General features: G+C 43.5%; 1 protein-coding gene across 1 annotated transcript; it reads right to left on the minus strand.

Annotated features, from left to right (window-relative positions):
• Nucleotides 1–1,107: 1,107 nt before the first annotated feature.
• PRIM1 (DNA primase subunit 1) lies at nucleotides 1,108–15,269 on the minus strand. The gene is made up of 13 exons (XM_078605321.1): nucleotides 15,046–15,269; nucleotides 13,046–13,203; nucleotides 12,103–12,209; nucleotides 10,802–10,875; nucleotides 10,121–10,257; nucleotides 9,293–9,357; nucleotides 8,345–8,454; nucleotides 6,032–6,117; nucleotides 4,774–4,909; nucleotides 3,521–3,590; nucleotides 2,961–3,082; nucleotides 2,044–2,142; nucleotides 1,108–1,514 (listed from the first exon to the last, which is right to left on the minus strand). Exons 1-13 carry the CDS (start codon nucleotides 15,152–15,154, stop codon nucleotides 1,495–1,497), a joined length of 1,293 nt encoding a protein of 430 aa, XP_078461447.1. The 5' UTR covers nucleotides 15,155–15,269; the 3' UTR covers nucleotides 1,108–1,494.
• Nucleotides 15,270–15,913: the final 644 nt, after the last annotated feature.

A 15,913-nucleotide genomic window follows, 5' to 3' on the forward strand; every position in this document is an offset into this window, starting at 1 on the left:
CTGTATAGCAGAAAGGACATGCAATGCACGTTTGTTATATAAACATTTCCAAGGCCGACCCTTCAAATGAATCTACTGTGAGCAACAGTGCCCTGTGGGCCAGAAAGGTTCAAGTGACACGCAACACCTCTCTCCATTAAAGGGACACCTTGGCTGGCGAAACCTTAGTCAAGCCAGGTAATCAATTGAGGCGTAGCGAGATTTTAGCAAGGATATCGTCGGGATGTTTGCATCCCTGCTCTTTACACAAGAGTGCCATGGGAACTGCATTGTTCCCAGAGTAAACAGGACCTCGGGTTTTATAAGGTGGGGATTTTTTGGGTTTTTTCGGCATGGTAGCTATAGCACAATTCCTTAGCAATGAAAGAAGCTGCATTCTTGTAGACAGTATCTTGATTAATTTGTGAGAGGGACTTCTTTTGGCGCTGGTTGCCAACCTACACAGACCAGGCTGAACCATGTTTGCCTTGAGATCTGAAGGCATTACACATCAAGGCTCAGAAAAGTGCAGACCAAATTTAAATCGCAAAATCCGTTACTTGATTTTTCTGTTAAAATCAGCCGGTCAGTTTATTTCACGTAAGGCTCACTGACCTAAGAAGCTACTTTTTTTCAATGGTGACCTGGCCAAAACAGCTGATACTTGAAAGAATATATATTAGGGATGTAAAGAGTCATCCTCCCCACAGTACTTTAATTCACTTTGATGAGGTTGCAATTTGATGAAATAATTTATATTCTGACAATTTTTTTTGCATCTTGTTTGAATTGTTTCAAACCAATTTCCGTCAGATTTGAGCAGTTTCACTCACCCATTTGTCTAAATGTTACATTAGCGTAGAAATTTCACAAAGTACAGATAATATGCAGATTTCGATACAAGTATCGTGAATGTAATCGTACATTTCAGTCAATAAATTGATGCCTTATGAAGTATATATATATTCATATTTGAGATTAGACATGCAACTGAAAAGGGGCAATCGATAAAAAAAATCGGAAACTAAAGTGCAACAACCGTCAAATGTTATTAGGTTTATCCACTTTGAAGACAATCTATTGCATTCATTCAAGGAAGGACTAACATAAAACATTCCAAAAGTTAGCTATTGAACAGTAAGAAATATACTTTATTGACATAATCCTAAAAATGGGATTCAAAGAAACAGAAATAATGGAATATATACAGATGGTCCACTGCAGTGGAATAATTCACATACCACTTATTATTAAAAACTAAACCTGTACAATACAGAGCATATGGGTCAGTACCCACAAAGAGTTGCAATGCCTTTAGAACAAGCTACCACATGTTTAAGGTTTACCGGAAGGTTAAACAGAGCTGTAAAACAATTCTTTGTCTTGCTGCCACAACTTAACACATCGATAGCAGACGCCGTTTTTGAGGTGCTAATCAGAGAGCCCTTGGGTTGCAGAGCAACATAACAATCCGTGCACTCTTCCCCTCGGCTGAGCCTCTGAGGTCTGGGATGTTTAGAATTCCTTCTTCAGATCTGCAAGAGTGACACACACGGGTGAGAGAGCGTAGGGTCATTGGGTTGTCCGACCCTGTCGCTAACACCAGCCTGCACGCGCTCACCTGTCAAAATGACATATCAAGTGAATTTCATTCCCCCCTTGTCACTTGCGCCCATACGTATTTGTTTTAAACAAAAAACCTCGCACCTGTGCAGCCAAATATATCTATATTGCAGCTTTGCAGACGTGGGAATTCACTTTGCGGTGAGCACAACTGTATAGCGGACAATGCAACAAAACTCTACAGGCTGGTACGTTTTGTGTAATTGATAACATTTGGCTAAACTCAACGAAATTGCTGGATAAAACCATATTTTGCAACATTGGGAAAATTACATTTGGATGACATAGCGCTACGTGCAAACAATTTTGAAGGTCAGGGCTATACAAAACACATATACATAACAACCCTTTGGGTCAAGCAGCATGTTGTAGCGTTTCCCCGCTGGAGAGGCGTCGTGCAGTCCTATTTTGATCGTGTGCCCAACGTTCGGTTGGCTTTACCGCTTTTCTTGAGCAGCTCTCCCTTCCAAGAACCCTCCAGCTTGTCCACAAATCGCTCAAACACGCGCACGCTCGCCACCATGCTCGTCCGCTTGTAGTCTAAGTCACATCGAGCATCAGGAACAACGAGCAGAGGGGACTGAGACGAACTCCTGCAGGGCCTGACTCAGCATGACGTCCTGTTTTCCTTGTGCATGTGCACACTTGTGGGGCTGGAGCAATGTTTTTCTTTCATTTGTAACGTTTGAATTTAGATAAGACTAGTATAAAGATTAAATGTTAAAAATGTGTAAAAATATCACGAACTAGGCGTGTAAAGGTGTAGAGAATCAACTGCTATTTTTACGCGAAAGGTATGTGCATAAAATCATGCGCGCAATAATTATTTGAATGTATGCAGATATGTTCATGTCATAATTAGGCTCAATATTTAAGCAAAGATAGAAAAACAAGACAGAAAAAAAGACAAAAAATAATATATTCTTGGATAGAATTGTGACCCCAAATTCCTGACAATTGATAAAATCGCAGGGGAGATTAGTCATTACACATCTGGCGCTAATCCTTATCAACCTTAGCGTTAGTGACAGTGCATGTTAAGTCAATCGATGAGAAATTATTTATTTAAGTCTTTAAGGAATGTATGAGACCCAATTTAGAGGGTTATACAGATTGTCGCCAGCTGCCCTGTGCCACGTGTCATGGTGCTGTGCGCAAGGGGAGGAGATGGGCCACGTGTCATGTTGCTGTGTGTACAGTGAGGAGATGGGCCATGCGTCGTCGTGCTGTGTGTACGGTGAAATGGGCCGGGTGAAATGGGCTGTGTGATGTGGTGCTGTGTGTACGGTGAAGAGATGGGCCATGTGTCGTGATGCTGTGTGTACAGGGGAAGGAGTGGACAGTGCAGGAGGTCCTACCCCTTCGCCGCTTGGCTGCCAGATCCCCCGCGCCACCATCCTTGGCCCTCTCTACCTCCAACTTGCTCTGCCCCGGGGAGGTCACCGGCTCCACTGCTCGGTCGAGCTCCCGGCAAATCTGGCTAAAAAAAAATAAAAAAAATAAACTCCCCCATATATTTTACTGCAGCACTCGTGTGTTACAGTAATGATTCTTTATTCAGTCTGGAACACCTCACCCCGAGTATTAGAATGTTTGAGAAATTGTTTTTAAATGGGAGAACACTTCGAGGATTAAACTCAGAATGGTAGACAGGTCAGCAACACATTTACTCTTCTGCCAGACACTGGTCAACTTAACTAAGCAGCCTGCGAGTTTTGCGCACGTAAGTCTCTTAGTGATCCACCAACCCCACCTCCAAGGCACTGGACAACGGATGGGCGCCACCGTTATCGTCATTGGCATCGCGTGTCCAGAAATTCTGCACACGGCTTCTCTTCCGGTTCAACAAGGGACTTGATTGTACATGCGTACGCACCCAAAGTGGCTACACGGTCATTCCCCCCGCCGCTCCACTCACCTGATGGTGGGCACCGTGAAGGGGTCGAACTCATCCACCCTGACCACGTCGATGGGCACGCAAACCCGGCCTGGCAGCATAAGCACAGAAGATCCGTCAGTAAAAGGTGACGGCCAGAGAAACACCAAGTATCGCAGTAGGCATAGAAATATTCATCCCCCTTGTCATTTGATAAGGCTTCACAATTTGGGGACACGATTCTATTAAAGAATCGATTTTTTTCGGCACATTTGTCCATTATTTGCACTGCATGCATCGTCTCATTTGCAAGGTTTTGTTTGTGATGTCTTTTTTGCCGTTTTATTTTAGCCGAAATAAAAACATTTCCTGAATATAAATTTGTTTTTATTTTAAATATACAACTGCATGAATCGTAGGCATAAAAGTGGGTTTAAAGATAAACGATTGCATGCTGAGGGACCATCCCACTTTGTTTACAAGTACTCAGCGGACAGTCACACACATTCCTTTTGAATACAGATTGGGCCCATGCACTGAACGCCCTGGCTCATTTTTGTTCTATTCACAGCGAGCAAGGGACATGAAAGTTCCTAAAATCTTTGTTTCAGTTGTTTTTAAACATCTTATCCTGGAGTTGTAATATTACAAGCAGTACTCTTACACTATTCCTGTTCAAGGAATTTGAACTCGGTTTTCAAAGCTTGCATCTTACGGCCTCCATTGACCACAACACTTAACAATGCTTAGCATCGACAAATAAAAGAAGTGGCATCAAGAGGACAACAATGTTCAAAAGACAGGCCTATAACGATTCGCCACCCTGGCAATTTCATGTCTTGTAATGGTTCGAGGGTAAAGATTAAATTACAGACTAAATTTTTTTTATAGCCTGACTACAGTGCCTCTAGTGGCTCTAAGGGTTACATGAATCAGTTATATACAAACTAATCAGAAAACAGTTATACTTTTACAATCCCAATTTCCTACACGTATCCCAAGTTTAAGAAATTAGAATCGATCAATAGATGCATCGTCACGTGCCTAGTTTCAGCATTACCAAACCATGCACAGCATTGCCCTGTGAACGCCTCTCACCGACTGCAGAGTAGCAGTGGTCTCCTCACACAAGACTGCATGGAGCCGTTTTTGCATTGTTATGATCAGCTGACACGCAACCTGGCTGCAAATAACTCACTCTCGTCAGCTCAACTGTGCCCGTGCCCAGTTGGAGACCTGGCTGTAGTGCGCTTTGAAGCGTCCAAAAGACACGAGCTATGCTTAGCGCAGCTCACCGGTCTTGGGGTGGATGCTGAAAGGGCTCTTGAGCAGATGGTTGATGCCTTTGCTGACGTTGACATCAAGGCGGGGGTAGCAATATTGTAGCATCACCTCCGACACGCAGTGCCTTGCCGGTATGTTGCCCCCACCCTGCACCATAACACACATGCCACACCCTGTGACTGCGATGCGGGCCAGCTTCACATCTTTACTCAACAGTGGTGGGCTTTACAAAAAGAAGAAAAGTGCACACAGAATCATGGAGAGAAGCATTCTAGAAATAACACTGAGGCACAGACAGAGGAACACATGGATCAGAGAACAAATGCGAGTTAGAGACATCCTGTTGGATGAAAGAGAGCACGTGGGCTTGGGCAGGATACATCATGGTTAGAAGGTGGTGATGGTTGGTGGGCAAGACTGGTGACGAATTGGCAGCCAAAAGGATGAAGCTTTCCCAAGCAGATGACCATCCCAAAGATGGGTCAATGAATTTAGATCACATGTAGAATAAGCACCCATTGTGGCATTGCAAAACTATGAGGGGTGGAGACAATGTGGGGCAGCATCTATTCAGCAGTGGAGTAGCGACATTTAGTATTTCTATTGACTCTCGCATCACATTTTATACCAAGTGTATTACTCGATTCACTCATAAGCATATACATTTTATGCGTTTCACAAACGACTTTAAGTAATGTAGATCTGTAGGCTGACCCGGTGTATAAGTAAAATCAGTCAATTGCTGGGCCATCATTTTTTTGGGTCCAATATATTAAAAATATATATTTTCTAAGCATAGAATCAAATACCTTTGTACCAATATTCTATGGGTCATTCAGTAAAGCCATGTAGATAGAAAAACAATAAAAAATATCACGACGTTTCGATCGCAATACAAGCAATCGTCTTCAGGTGAGAGAAAAGTTAAATCTTTTAGCCCTTCTAGAATACGATACAAATTTACATGGGTCATTGTCACAATTGTGCATATATATTATAGACATCATTCCACTCCTACAGGCAGAAACTAAACATTCAGATGAACCATGGGAATTTTACACCACTCATGTTTAATAACATTCTTGTTATTTGAGCACTACTTTTTTGCCACTAAATGTTTTGCCTCAATTTTGATGAATGCTTCAATATATATCTTATCAGCCTTTGTTAATTAGAATTAGAATGCCACTATTTATGTACTAGTTCTGCTAGCACATGTGTAATCCATTAGGAGGGTAAAAGGAAATCATCTTGTCTTGTTCAACTCACTTTACTGAATTTCTGTTTTATGACCTCCCAGCGTATGACCGAGTTTGGCTGGATGAGCAGATCTTTCCTCAGCTCTTCCCGCATACGTGCACTGTCATCAGTCAAGGCTTAACCTCAAGTAAAGATCAAACATCACAGGGTTATATATTTTTTTAAAAGCCAGTACCATTGCAGCAAAGTAAACTATGAGCTGGTCAAAAATTACAAAGATGTGCAACCGTAAACCTGGCTTATACGAAGTTATGCAATCCACTTTGATCCCCACATTGGAAAGAAATTAAGACAGACGGTAAAGTGCTCAAAGCGTTTCCCAACACTGAGCATCACAAAATAATGTGGTTGGCACGACTATTGCTGGGAAACTTATTGCAGCGATAACTCATCTGCCCCCCCGCCCCAGCGTGTCAAGGTTCGTCACTGCAATCAAAGTTCATCAAAACAAAGTCTAATCACTCACTGTGAAACAGAAAATAATGACTTGGGCTGAACTGTTGAGGTTAACGCTACTCAGCCTCCAGATAACACTGGGACATCTTCTTGGTTCTTTCGGTAAAGTCACGTAGAAGGGAAATAATAAAATAATAATAAAACATTATTAAATAAAATTCTCACGACGTTGCCGTCCTCTGGCTGCTTGCGTTGTGGCCGAAACGTCGTGAGAATTTTATTTTATTATGTTTTATTTTTATTATTTCCCTTCTACGTGACTTTACCGAAAGAACCAATAACCTGAATCCCTGCAGTCACGAAAGCTTTAAAACGAAACACTGGGACAGTGAACAGTAAACGGACATTAACACAATCTTAATATTTGGCATGTAAGCATTCAACCTCCCCCTTCTACGATTCAATCATCACAACTCATCACAACTCTTCAGACATTTATTATATTATCGACTCGTTTGAACAGTTTCATGTTTTGTTCTCCATCATCCTAATCATAGTATAACATTAACATATAGTTTTCAGCACACAACAGCGAAGCACAATCCAATACTGTACTGTACGACGTTCAAACATCTATGCTTTGTGCTTTCACCAACTCACGCTCACCACTGCGGTGAGGCATGGCTAAATAACCTCCGTGACCTGCATGTGAGGAGGCCCTCATCCAGCAGTGCATGGACAAAAGGGTCGTACATGTCCTTTAACACATAATTTGCATAAACTATCGAACTATCGATTTTAAAAGCACTATTTGATGTGTATTGCGGGCATAATAATCTATTTTAATCAGCGAAATTATTAGTCGTTATTTGCCGAATAGATTAATCATTAGATGGGTGGTTGAATATGCACATCAAAACTCAAATTTGTAATCGTATTACTTAGTTTTAACCATCTTTACGTTTTAGAGAGATGGACTTTCATTGATTTAGGCAAAATGGCTTCGTAAAAGGTTTTGCATCAGGATCGGGGGTCCCAACTCAAACAAGTTAGCAACCACTTGCGCTCAGATTCAGTTGCCCATCGGACGCATGCCAAGTGGTCCGTGCGGCCACAGCGTCGTAGAGAATGTGCAGGCAGCTGGCCCCACGCTGCGGAGACCCGTGTGCGGACACATTTGTTCCACCAAGTCAGAATACCAATGACAGAGTTGAGTCCGACAGCTGTTGCGCTATATTTTTAGTGTAAAACCATCTCTCACACACACACACAACACGACAAATTATAAAGATCACCAGTTCAGCCCAACAGACGCATAATAGGGCACATGCTGTCAGTGAGCGCCTGCTGAGAAGGAAAATGGCACACATGAAGACACCGGACCTATCACTGTGCACACCCGGGCCTCCTTTGCCACCACACAAGCTGAAGTTTCACATTGTACCCCAGGTGCTCATTTAGGGTTGAGTCAACAATGCACGAGCCTTCCACACACACGCAAAGAAAAGCCGTTTTCTCGGCTGTCGGGGAAAGGGCTATAAGCGAGCACCTATTCAGGTTGGAGCGGCACATGGCTGGCGAGTGGGGCCAGTAGACCCCACAGATTTGTCCCCCCAGTGCTGATATTTTTACACACTGTGCCAGGAACTTATTTTCAAATGGATCGACCTAAAGGAAGCCCAGGACCAGTTCACATGTTCTCCATTGATGTTAGCTACAGCCAGGAATCAAACTCAGTTCGCTAGGATTTCAGCACAATGCACTAACCGTTACACCACACGCGGCCAGAGACAAGCACCCGGCTATGTACTTTCATCTCACTGCACCCCCCCCCACCCCCCCTTTGCACAAAAAAAGGGATAAACTGAAGTTTTCCACCTCACGTACTCAACACGATAACACGGAACGCTGTGTATGAAAGGATATTGTCTGGCAGCAACGCCAACACTTTCTCCCAGGCCTTCTCCGTACCCAGGATGTCCTGCTTTGTAAGGGCATATTCTTCAAAGTACCTCTCCACCACTTGAACTGCAGCGCTGGTCAATACGATAAAATTAAGTGACAAAATCAGTCTGAAATGTACACACATGAATCACTACCATTAACATATTTATCACTTCTACATTTGCATTTACATGCATATGTATCAAATATATTAAGATCTCACTTGTTAGAGAGATGAATTGCCGTAGGCTATCGCCTGGCTTGAGTAAAGGATGTGAATGATCGCTAAAGAAGAGACTGGTTGTTTGAGCACCCTGTAATTATGGTGTAGCAATCTCGAGGAACTCGACAATCCAGCTCCTGCGATCTCAAGAATGTAAAACACCACATGCAGGTGACATTTAATGTTACGCCAACATAGTTTACTTCAAAATGTGTATTAAATAATGATTAACTGATACTGAGGGGCGTATGATGACAGCATCATTCAGAAGTAAAAAATAAACCTGTCAGCCCAAATGACTGGCAGTCAAACTTGAATAATATAAATTTCTAAAATTAGAATACAGTGGCTCTGACGACCATACAAGGAATGCGTAACACGTCGGCATCCAACAGCAAACGGAATGACGCAGTTACTGGAACTTTAAAGTATAATTTTCAAACTTGTAAAATGAACGTTCCTACTAAGGCTTGACTATATTGACTCGTTCAAAAATTTGATGAACTGTTTCGATTCACGTTTGCAGCTCAATGAAATGATGTTTTTTATACATTATGATGAAATTAATTGTTACGCTCACGATTCGATGTATCGTTTCATCCATATGCCTCAAGACTGTTGAAAATTCTACACGTTCAAAAGAAATAACTTTAAAAGTGGGTATTTACTCTTCTTTTCAAGAGTGAGATATGATGATAAAGCAGTACCTAATGGATGGGTGTACATTGTTATTCTCCCCCAGGTTGACTTTCTTGATCATCCCTTCTCCACCCTGGCAGAACAGACGTTTTAGGTAAAGATAGTTATTGAACCGATACGCATAGTCGTCACGCATAAACACGTCAAAAAAGTTAAATCATTTTTATCTAGTTTATTACAGATTTCTGGGAATCAATGGTAAAACGAAATCTACAATAAGAGATAAAAACAACTACACGATAGAGGAAGACTGCAGGTAACACATAAATCATTAGTAAAATATTGGTCATTTATATGACCAACTTTAATATTTACTATGTATACAATCTCAGCACGATTAATCTGCTATAGCCACTGCCTTTAAGTCATTTGAATAAATAGTTACGTCCGTGTCCGAGATTGTGTGTGTGTACATGCACATTCACATTTCCAGGCACTATTGATTCACAAATCTTCACAACCGTAACTGCTACAACACAGGATATTCAAAAACCTGTAAGAATCATGTGGGGAGCCCCCTCCTGTACTTTCGATCGGTGTTAATTTTACTTCGAATTGTGCCCGCTTCACGACCCTGGCTGTGACCCAGTTTGGGAAACCCTGCTGTTATGTTTATCCAGTTGGATGTGAAAATTCTACAGGCCAGCATACCCTATACAAGCAATGCAGTTGACTCCAGAACCATTTTTAAACATGCACATAAAACACAGCCAGGTGCGTGCAAGCATGCACCTTCACACGCGTTCACAGCCTTACCACCACCATTACTACCGCACCTACACGTAAACGGAAAGAGAGAGATGTGCGAGAGATACGGTTCCACATCCGGCACCAACCTTGACAAGGGTGAGATACTCGGCAATGGCAGAGCGCGCTGGCTGTGAGAGTTTGCGCGCTGCAATGTCGCAGACCCAGCAGTGAACGCCGCGCCGGCCAGAATACACCCAGAGCCGGTGGTCAAACCCAAAGTCCTCTGTGCACGGCAATGCAAGGGAGATGGGGTAGGAAAGTGAGTTAAGAGAGTAAAATAAGAGAGATAAAGCAATACAGTAAAACCTTGGATTGCGAGCATAATTCCTTCCGGAAACGTGTTTGTAATCCACAGCACTCGTATATCAAAGCACTCGTATATCAGTTGTGATCACGTGACGCTCGGCAGACAAAGCGTATACACGTACTACTCGTATTGCAAGACCTCGCTCGTTTATCAAATTAATATTTATTTAACATTTTTGCTTGTCTTGCAAAACACTCGCAGACCAAGTTACTCACAATTCAAGGTTTTACTGTATAATAAATAAAACAATACAAAGAAATAACTACAATATTTTTAAACGTAAGAAGAATCTTGAATCCAATCACAACCCCCAATTATGACGAAACCATTGAGGGTGATTCATTAAGACGTCAAAAAAGCAGACGGCAATAATTATTGTATTTTTTACATTGCAAATGTGCCAAGTGTTGACGTGTACAGTCTGTGTTGGAGGAATGCAAAGCACATTCGTGCCCTTTACCTGACAGTGCTCTGTCGATTACTTTAATAGCAATTGTCATCAGCGGCCAACAATTTGGACAGATGTCTGCAGAACTGGTAAAACACACAAGACAGCACACATCCATAATTGTATTTTACACATAAATAGCACCAGCGAATTCCTTTAAAAAAACACAAATACACCAATCATGAACTTAACCGACAGCCCAAAATGAGATCACGTATGCCTCTAGATGCTGAAAATATCGACCCTTCAATAAATTGGTTAAAACTGTACCACACCTTCAAAAATGCAGGCAACTTCCTTAAAGTAGCTAAAATTACCCCATTGTAACTATAGAAACTACACCACTTATTGTTATGGGTGGAAAGCTGCATCAATTAATTAATTAAAATCAAATATTCATCTCACATTACATGAATCAAATCGCACACGTAAGAGCTGATGTTTTTAGATTTGTGTATATAGTATGCTATAGCTTCATGTCACCCCTACATGCCGCAAGAGGCAATATCACTCACTATAAAATCTATTATTTATTCGGATCACGACTCCGAATCACAACAATTAATCAAATCGCCGAGGGGGGTGAATTCTACCCCCATTTATTCTAAGGAGTCAGTTCTTCATAAGATTGATATTTTATCACTGCGCTGAAATGTTTTTATTTATCCGTGTGAAATGTATATCCGTAATGTTTACTGTTTTGTTTGTTCTTGTACAAGCATTTATATTTATTTTAATGTGAGAAAAAAAACATTCAAACTAGTTTCGAGGGGCTCTTGTCTGGATATACATCAAGTCTTGCATCTTTGTGGTATTTTTAGCAGCAGCACAGCGAGGATATGCTCTTATCCCGAATGTGCTGTAGGCAATCTTGTCATGACACAGAAAAACAATGAAGAAAGTCTGACAGAGCAGTACAACCACCCCAAGTTGGAGGACAGTCGGCAGATGCAGATATCACAGAACTACTTATGAAATCTCAAGTGACCTATTATCCAAGCTAGGGGGGGGGAGGGCAACATGTTCCTATCCATCCTGCTATCGAGTAATGTTCATTGCATGAGTCAAACCGATAATTGTTTATTCTCAATGGTGGAATTTAAACAAATTTATTGAAAAACAAAGCGTATTTTTTTATGGAGTCGTTAGTGACTGTGCCAAGACCACCAATTCACTACACCGGTGGTTGAAACCCAGACTTTAATACAGAATCTCAACAGTGCCAGCTCAGCACTTTGACCCTTGATCCACCTGGCCACCTCTCACTCATGGAAATTAGTGGCTGTAGGATATCAGTGTATAGAGGGGTTCACCTGCAGCAGGAGCGCACGTCATCATAGTCCGTCATGTCGATATCAAACACCAGCTCCTTCTCCAGTGGCTGGAACGAGCCCATCTTCACAGAGTTGTGCTGGTTGGGCTGGAAATAAAAACACATATTTGGAACATAACACACAATTGTTACCAAGAGGTTATGCATTCTAACAGTTGGAAAGCTGGAATTTAAAACAAATATAGTTGAGATTACGTTCGTACTTTTTAAATATAAAAAACGAAAGTTTCCTGTAGAATTTTATTCTAAAACCGACAAAACTGGAAATTAAATACAATGAGAATGACAGCAGGTGTCCACGTGGGTCATGAATTCAGTTTTTTTCCTCTATCGTATAGATATTGGGATCTTGTATATTTTTTATTGACAGTTGAAAGAATTGTGGTTTTATGGGCATTAAAGCAATCTTTTGGGAAAAGTGATTTGACAAACTACAGCTATGATTAGGATGGTTGGCGACGTACTGTGCGAAAGAAGATTAACATATTTATATAGTGCTGAAAAACCATTCATTCAACATTAATCCATTAAAATTTACCGGTACGTTCACAACAGATGCATGGAAGTATGCACATTTACAAATTTTACTTATATGTGAATGTTACCTTTATGCAGAGAAAACAAATGAGATGAAAATGATGTATTCTTAAATTTAATTGTGGCCTCAAAAAGTAAATATGCATCTAATTTATGGGAAAATTGTTGCATGCCTGGGTCACAAAGAAATACAAAAATCATTCTTATTGCATCTCATTTTTACATCTTGTGTGCACACTTATTTTTTGTGTCATGTGTACAATTGCGTTCTCAAATTTATCACGTGTATCATTTGTATGTTGGATAATCTCCATGAATGTATTGTGGGCGTAGGAATCTATTTTAATCGATGCCTGCTGTAAACCCTGGCTCAAGCGCGTGGCCACCTTGTGCGAGAAGACCGCGCCGATGTCGATCTTGTACGGGACGCACTTTTGGATCTCCTTCTCCATGTCGGCCTGGTTCTGGAAGGACTGGTAGCGCACGTAGATGTCATCCTTCAGCGTGAAGCTGAACTCTCGGTTCACAAAGTAGTTTTTCTCCACTGCGAACACAGACACAACACACATTAAGGCCTTGAAACAGAACAGGTTGCCAAGTAAAATGCCAAGCGCCACTCATAATTCGTGTATTGTTGAGATTGTAGAATATATTTTAAGTGAGTACCAGCCTGCCTTATGTACGGGGCAATTCATTTTCAAACGAAAATCGTTGGTAAATTTAGATATTTTACGGGGGCTCTGAAGACTCGTTCGACTCCCCCCCCCTCTACCGTATACTTTGTAAAATAGGTGCAAAACTGGTCCGCCAGGTGGCACCACCGCTCATTGCTATGAACATGGTGAAATCACGTGGTCATGGTAATACGGTTTTATGACATAACTCAAAAGGTCCGTAGGTCGTACACAGCTTATTGTCGGCACGGTATGTTCTTGGTTCGTTCTGGTCAAAACGAGCCCATGATCAGCTCAGTACACGACCGAAACGACTGAAGTGCTATTCTTTGGATCTTTCGGTAAAGTCACGTAGTTTGAAAAAAATAAAAGTACATAAAAAAGTGCTGGACAGTACTGTGCTATTCTGACCGACAAGACATACGGAGAAATGAAGTTTATTGTATAACGCCATTTGAAAAGTCACCCACTGTTAATCCGGGTGTTTCATAAACATTCAAAGCTCGCGTTGTTGACATTTTATATAATCGAAAATAACCATTCAGGCTGACATTAAAAGTTAGATTCATATTCTTTGGGTCTTTATGTAAAGCCTCGAAGATTGAAAAATATTTTATAATTTTTTATTCTTTTTCTATCTACGTGGCTTTACCGAAAGAACCAAATATTAATTCCTGCAGTCACGAATGCTTTAAGTCAAGAATGAAAAGTAATATTTTGAAGGCTCAATGAAACTGCACCGTGTTGCAGCAAAAATACGGACACTTTGTACATCCACCCGTGCACGTCCTGTACATTGTTCCACAACATTTCGTGTTATCTGTTCCCGTGCTTTACGTCTTAAAAATATATATTGGCTTCATAAGCCCCACATGTTTGTCTTCTAAAGAACGTATGCATTCTCACGATTGTGATAACGTGAACATGACAAGAGCACGAACCCCCATTTGAAGCAAACCTAACAGAACGTGAATTTATATAACGGGTGATAGCACGAATTTGTAAACTATGACAAGAGTGGACTTGTGACGCGCACCCTGGGTAGGTGTTTTGTGTCCTTCCCCCGCACCTCTGATTAGCACGGTTGGCTACGTACGGTGTGAAAGATGTTCAACATACAGAAACATTCAATGATCTTGCGTACTATCTATCCACTCTGTGCTTTAGCAACCACGACCTCCACGCCGGTGTCTTTCATTGCAAGACCAGCGAGCCATTGGCGGCCCCTAGTGGCCTTTAGTGCAGCCTCCGATAGAGCACAAATGTGAAAACACCCCCCCCCCCCCATCATCATTGCTGTCAAACCCCAATGGTTTCAGATGCGTGACGGCCCTCATCACACTCATGTCTTATCGTCGTATCTCTCTACAGCTCAGTGTCTCCCTGTCTCTTCTCCGCGTGTATATCTCTTTTAGTTTCTACATCGATCTGTGTATCCACCTGTGCCTCTCGTCACCTCCTACTTTGTCCACCAACACACAAAACCACCCTTCTCCCTTTAACACGTATGCTTTCGCGACCAACATGAACCCATAGTAAAGATATGTTTGGGTTAGATCGCGTAAATACAAATGTGCCGTTAACCCGCGACACATTTATATTTACGCGAACGAACTCAAACTCATTCAACCCTCTACCCCCTCGCCCCCGGGGTGCCCTCGGGGCTTCGCGGGGTCCCCGGCAAGTGGTGGCCGGGGGGGGGGGTCTCCTACCCCCGCCGTAGTTGAGCCAGCGGTAGTAGGGGCCGTAGGGGAAGAGGCGGCGGTAGTAGACAGCGAGGAGGTCGGGCAGCTCGGACGAGTCGTAGGCCTCCGCGATCATCGTGACGGCTCAACTCTCGTCCAAGTCGGGGAGGGGGAGGAGAGGAGACTGCGTCGCGGAGAATTTTGGCGGGAGAAAAAAATAAAATAAAAAAGCGCGCGAGGAAAGTGACGCTACGTGTGGGGGACGTCACTTCCGCTTCCGGGCGTGAGGGGGCGGGGTTCGGGAGGCGGCGGGTGGATGGGAGGAGGGGGCAGGGGGCGGGGGATGGAGGGGGGCGGGGGATGGAGGGGGTCGGGGGAAGAAGGGGGGCGGGGTCGGGAGGCGGCGGGTGGGGGGGTAAGGAGGCGGGGGGGGAGGGGGAAAGGAGGCGGGGGATGGAGGGGGTAGGAGGGGGCGGGGTCGGGAGGCGGCGGATGGGGGAGGAGGGGGAAGAGGGGAGAAGGGGGAAGAGGGGAGAAGGGGGCGGGGGAAGGAGGGGGGCGGGGGATGGAGGGGGCGGGGGATGGAGGGGGACGGGGGAAAGGAGGGGGGAGGGGGAAGGAGGGGGAGGGGGAAGGAGGGGGCGGGGGATGGAGGGGGACGGGGGAAAGGAGGGGGGAGGGGGAAGGAGGGGGGAGGGGGTGGGGGATGGAGGGGGGTCGGGGGATGGAGGGGGAGGGGGATGGAGGGGGATGGAGGGGGGAGGGGGATGGAGGGGGGAGGGGGATGGAGGGGGAAAGGGGGAAGGAGGGGGGCGGGGAAAGCAGGGGGGCGGGGAAAGGAGGGGGGCGGGGAAAAGAGGGGGGCGGGGGATGGAGGGGGCGGGGGATGGAGGGG

Source organism: Lampetra planeri, chromosome 2 (genome assembly GCF_965212315.1).
Source record: "Lampetra planeri chromosome 2, kcLamPlan1.2.h2, whole genome shotgun sequence".
Lineage (NCBI taxonomy): Eukaryota > Metazoa > Chordata > Hyperoartia > Petromyzontiformes > Petromyzontidae > Lampetra > Lampetra planeri.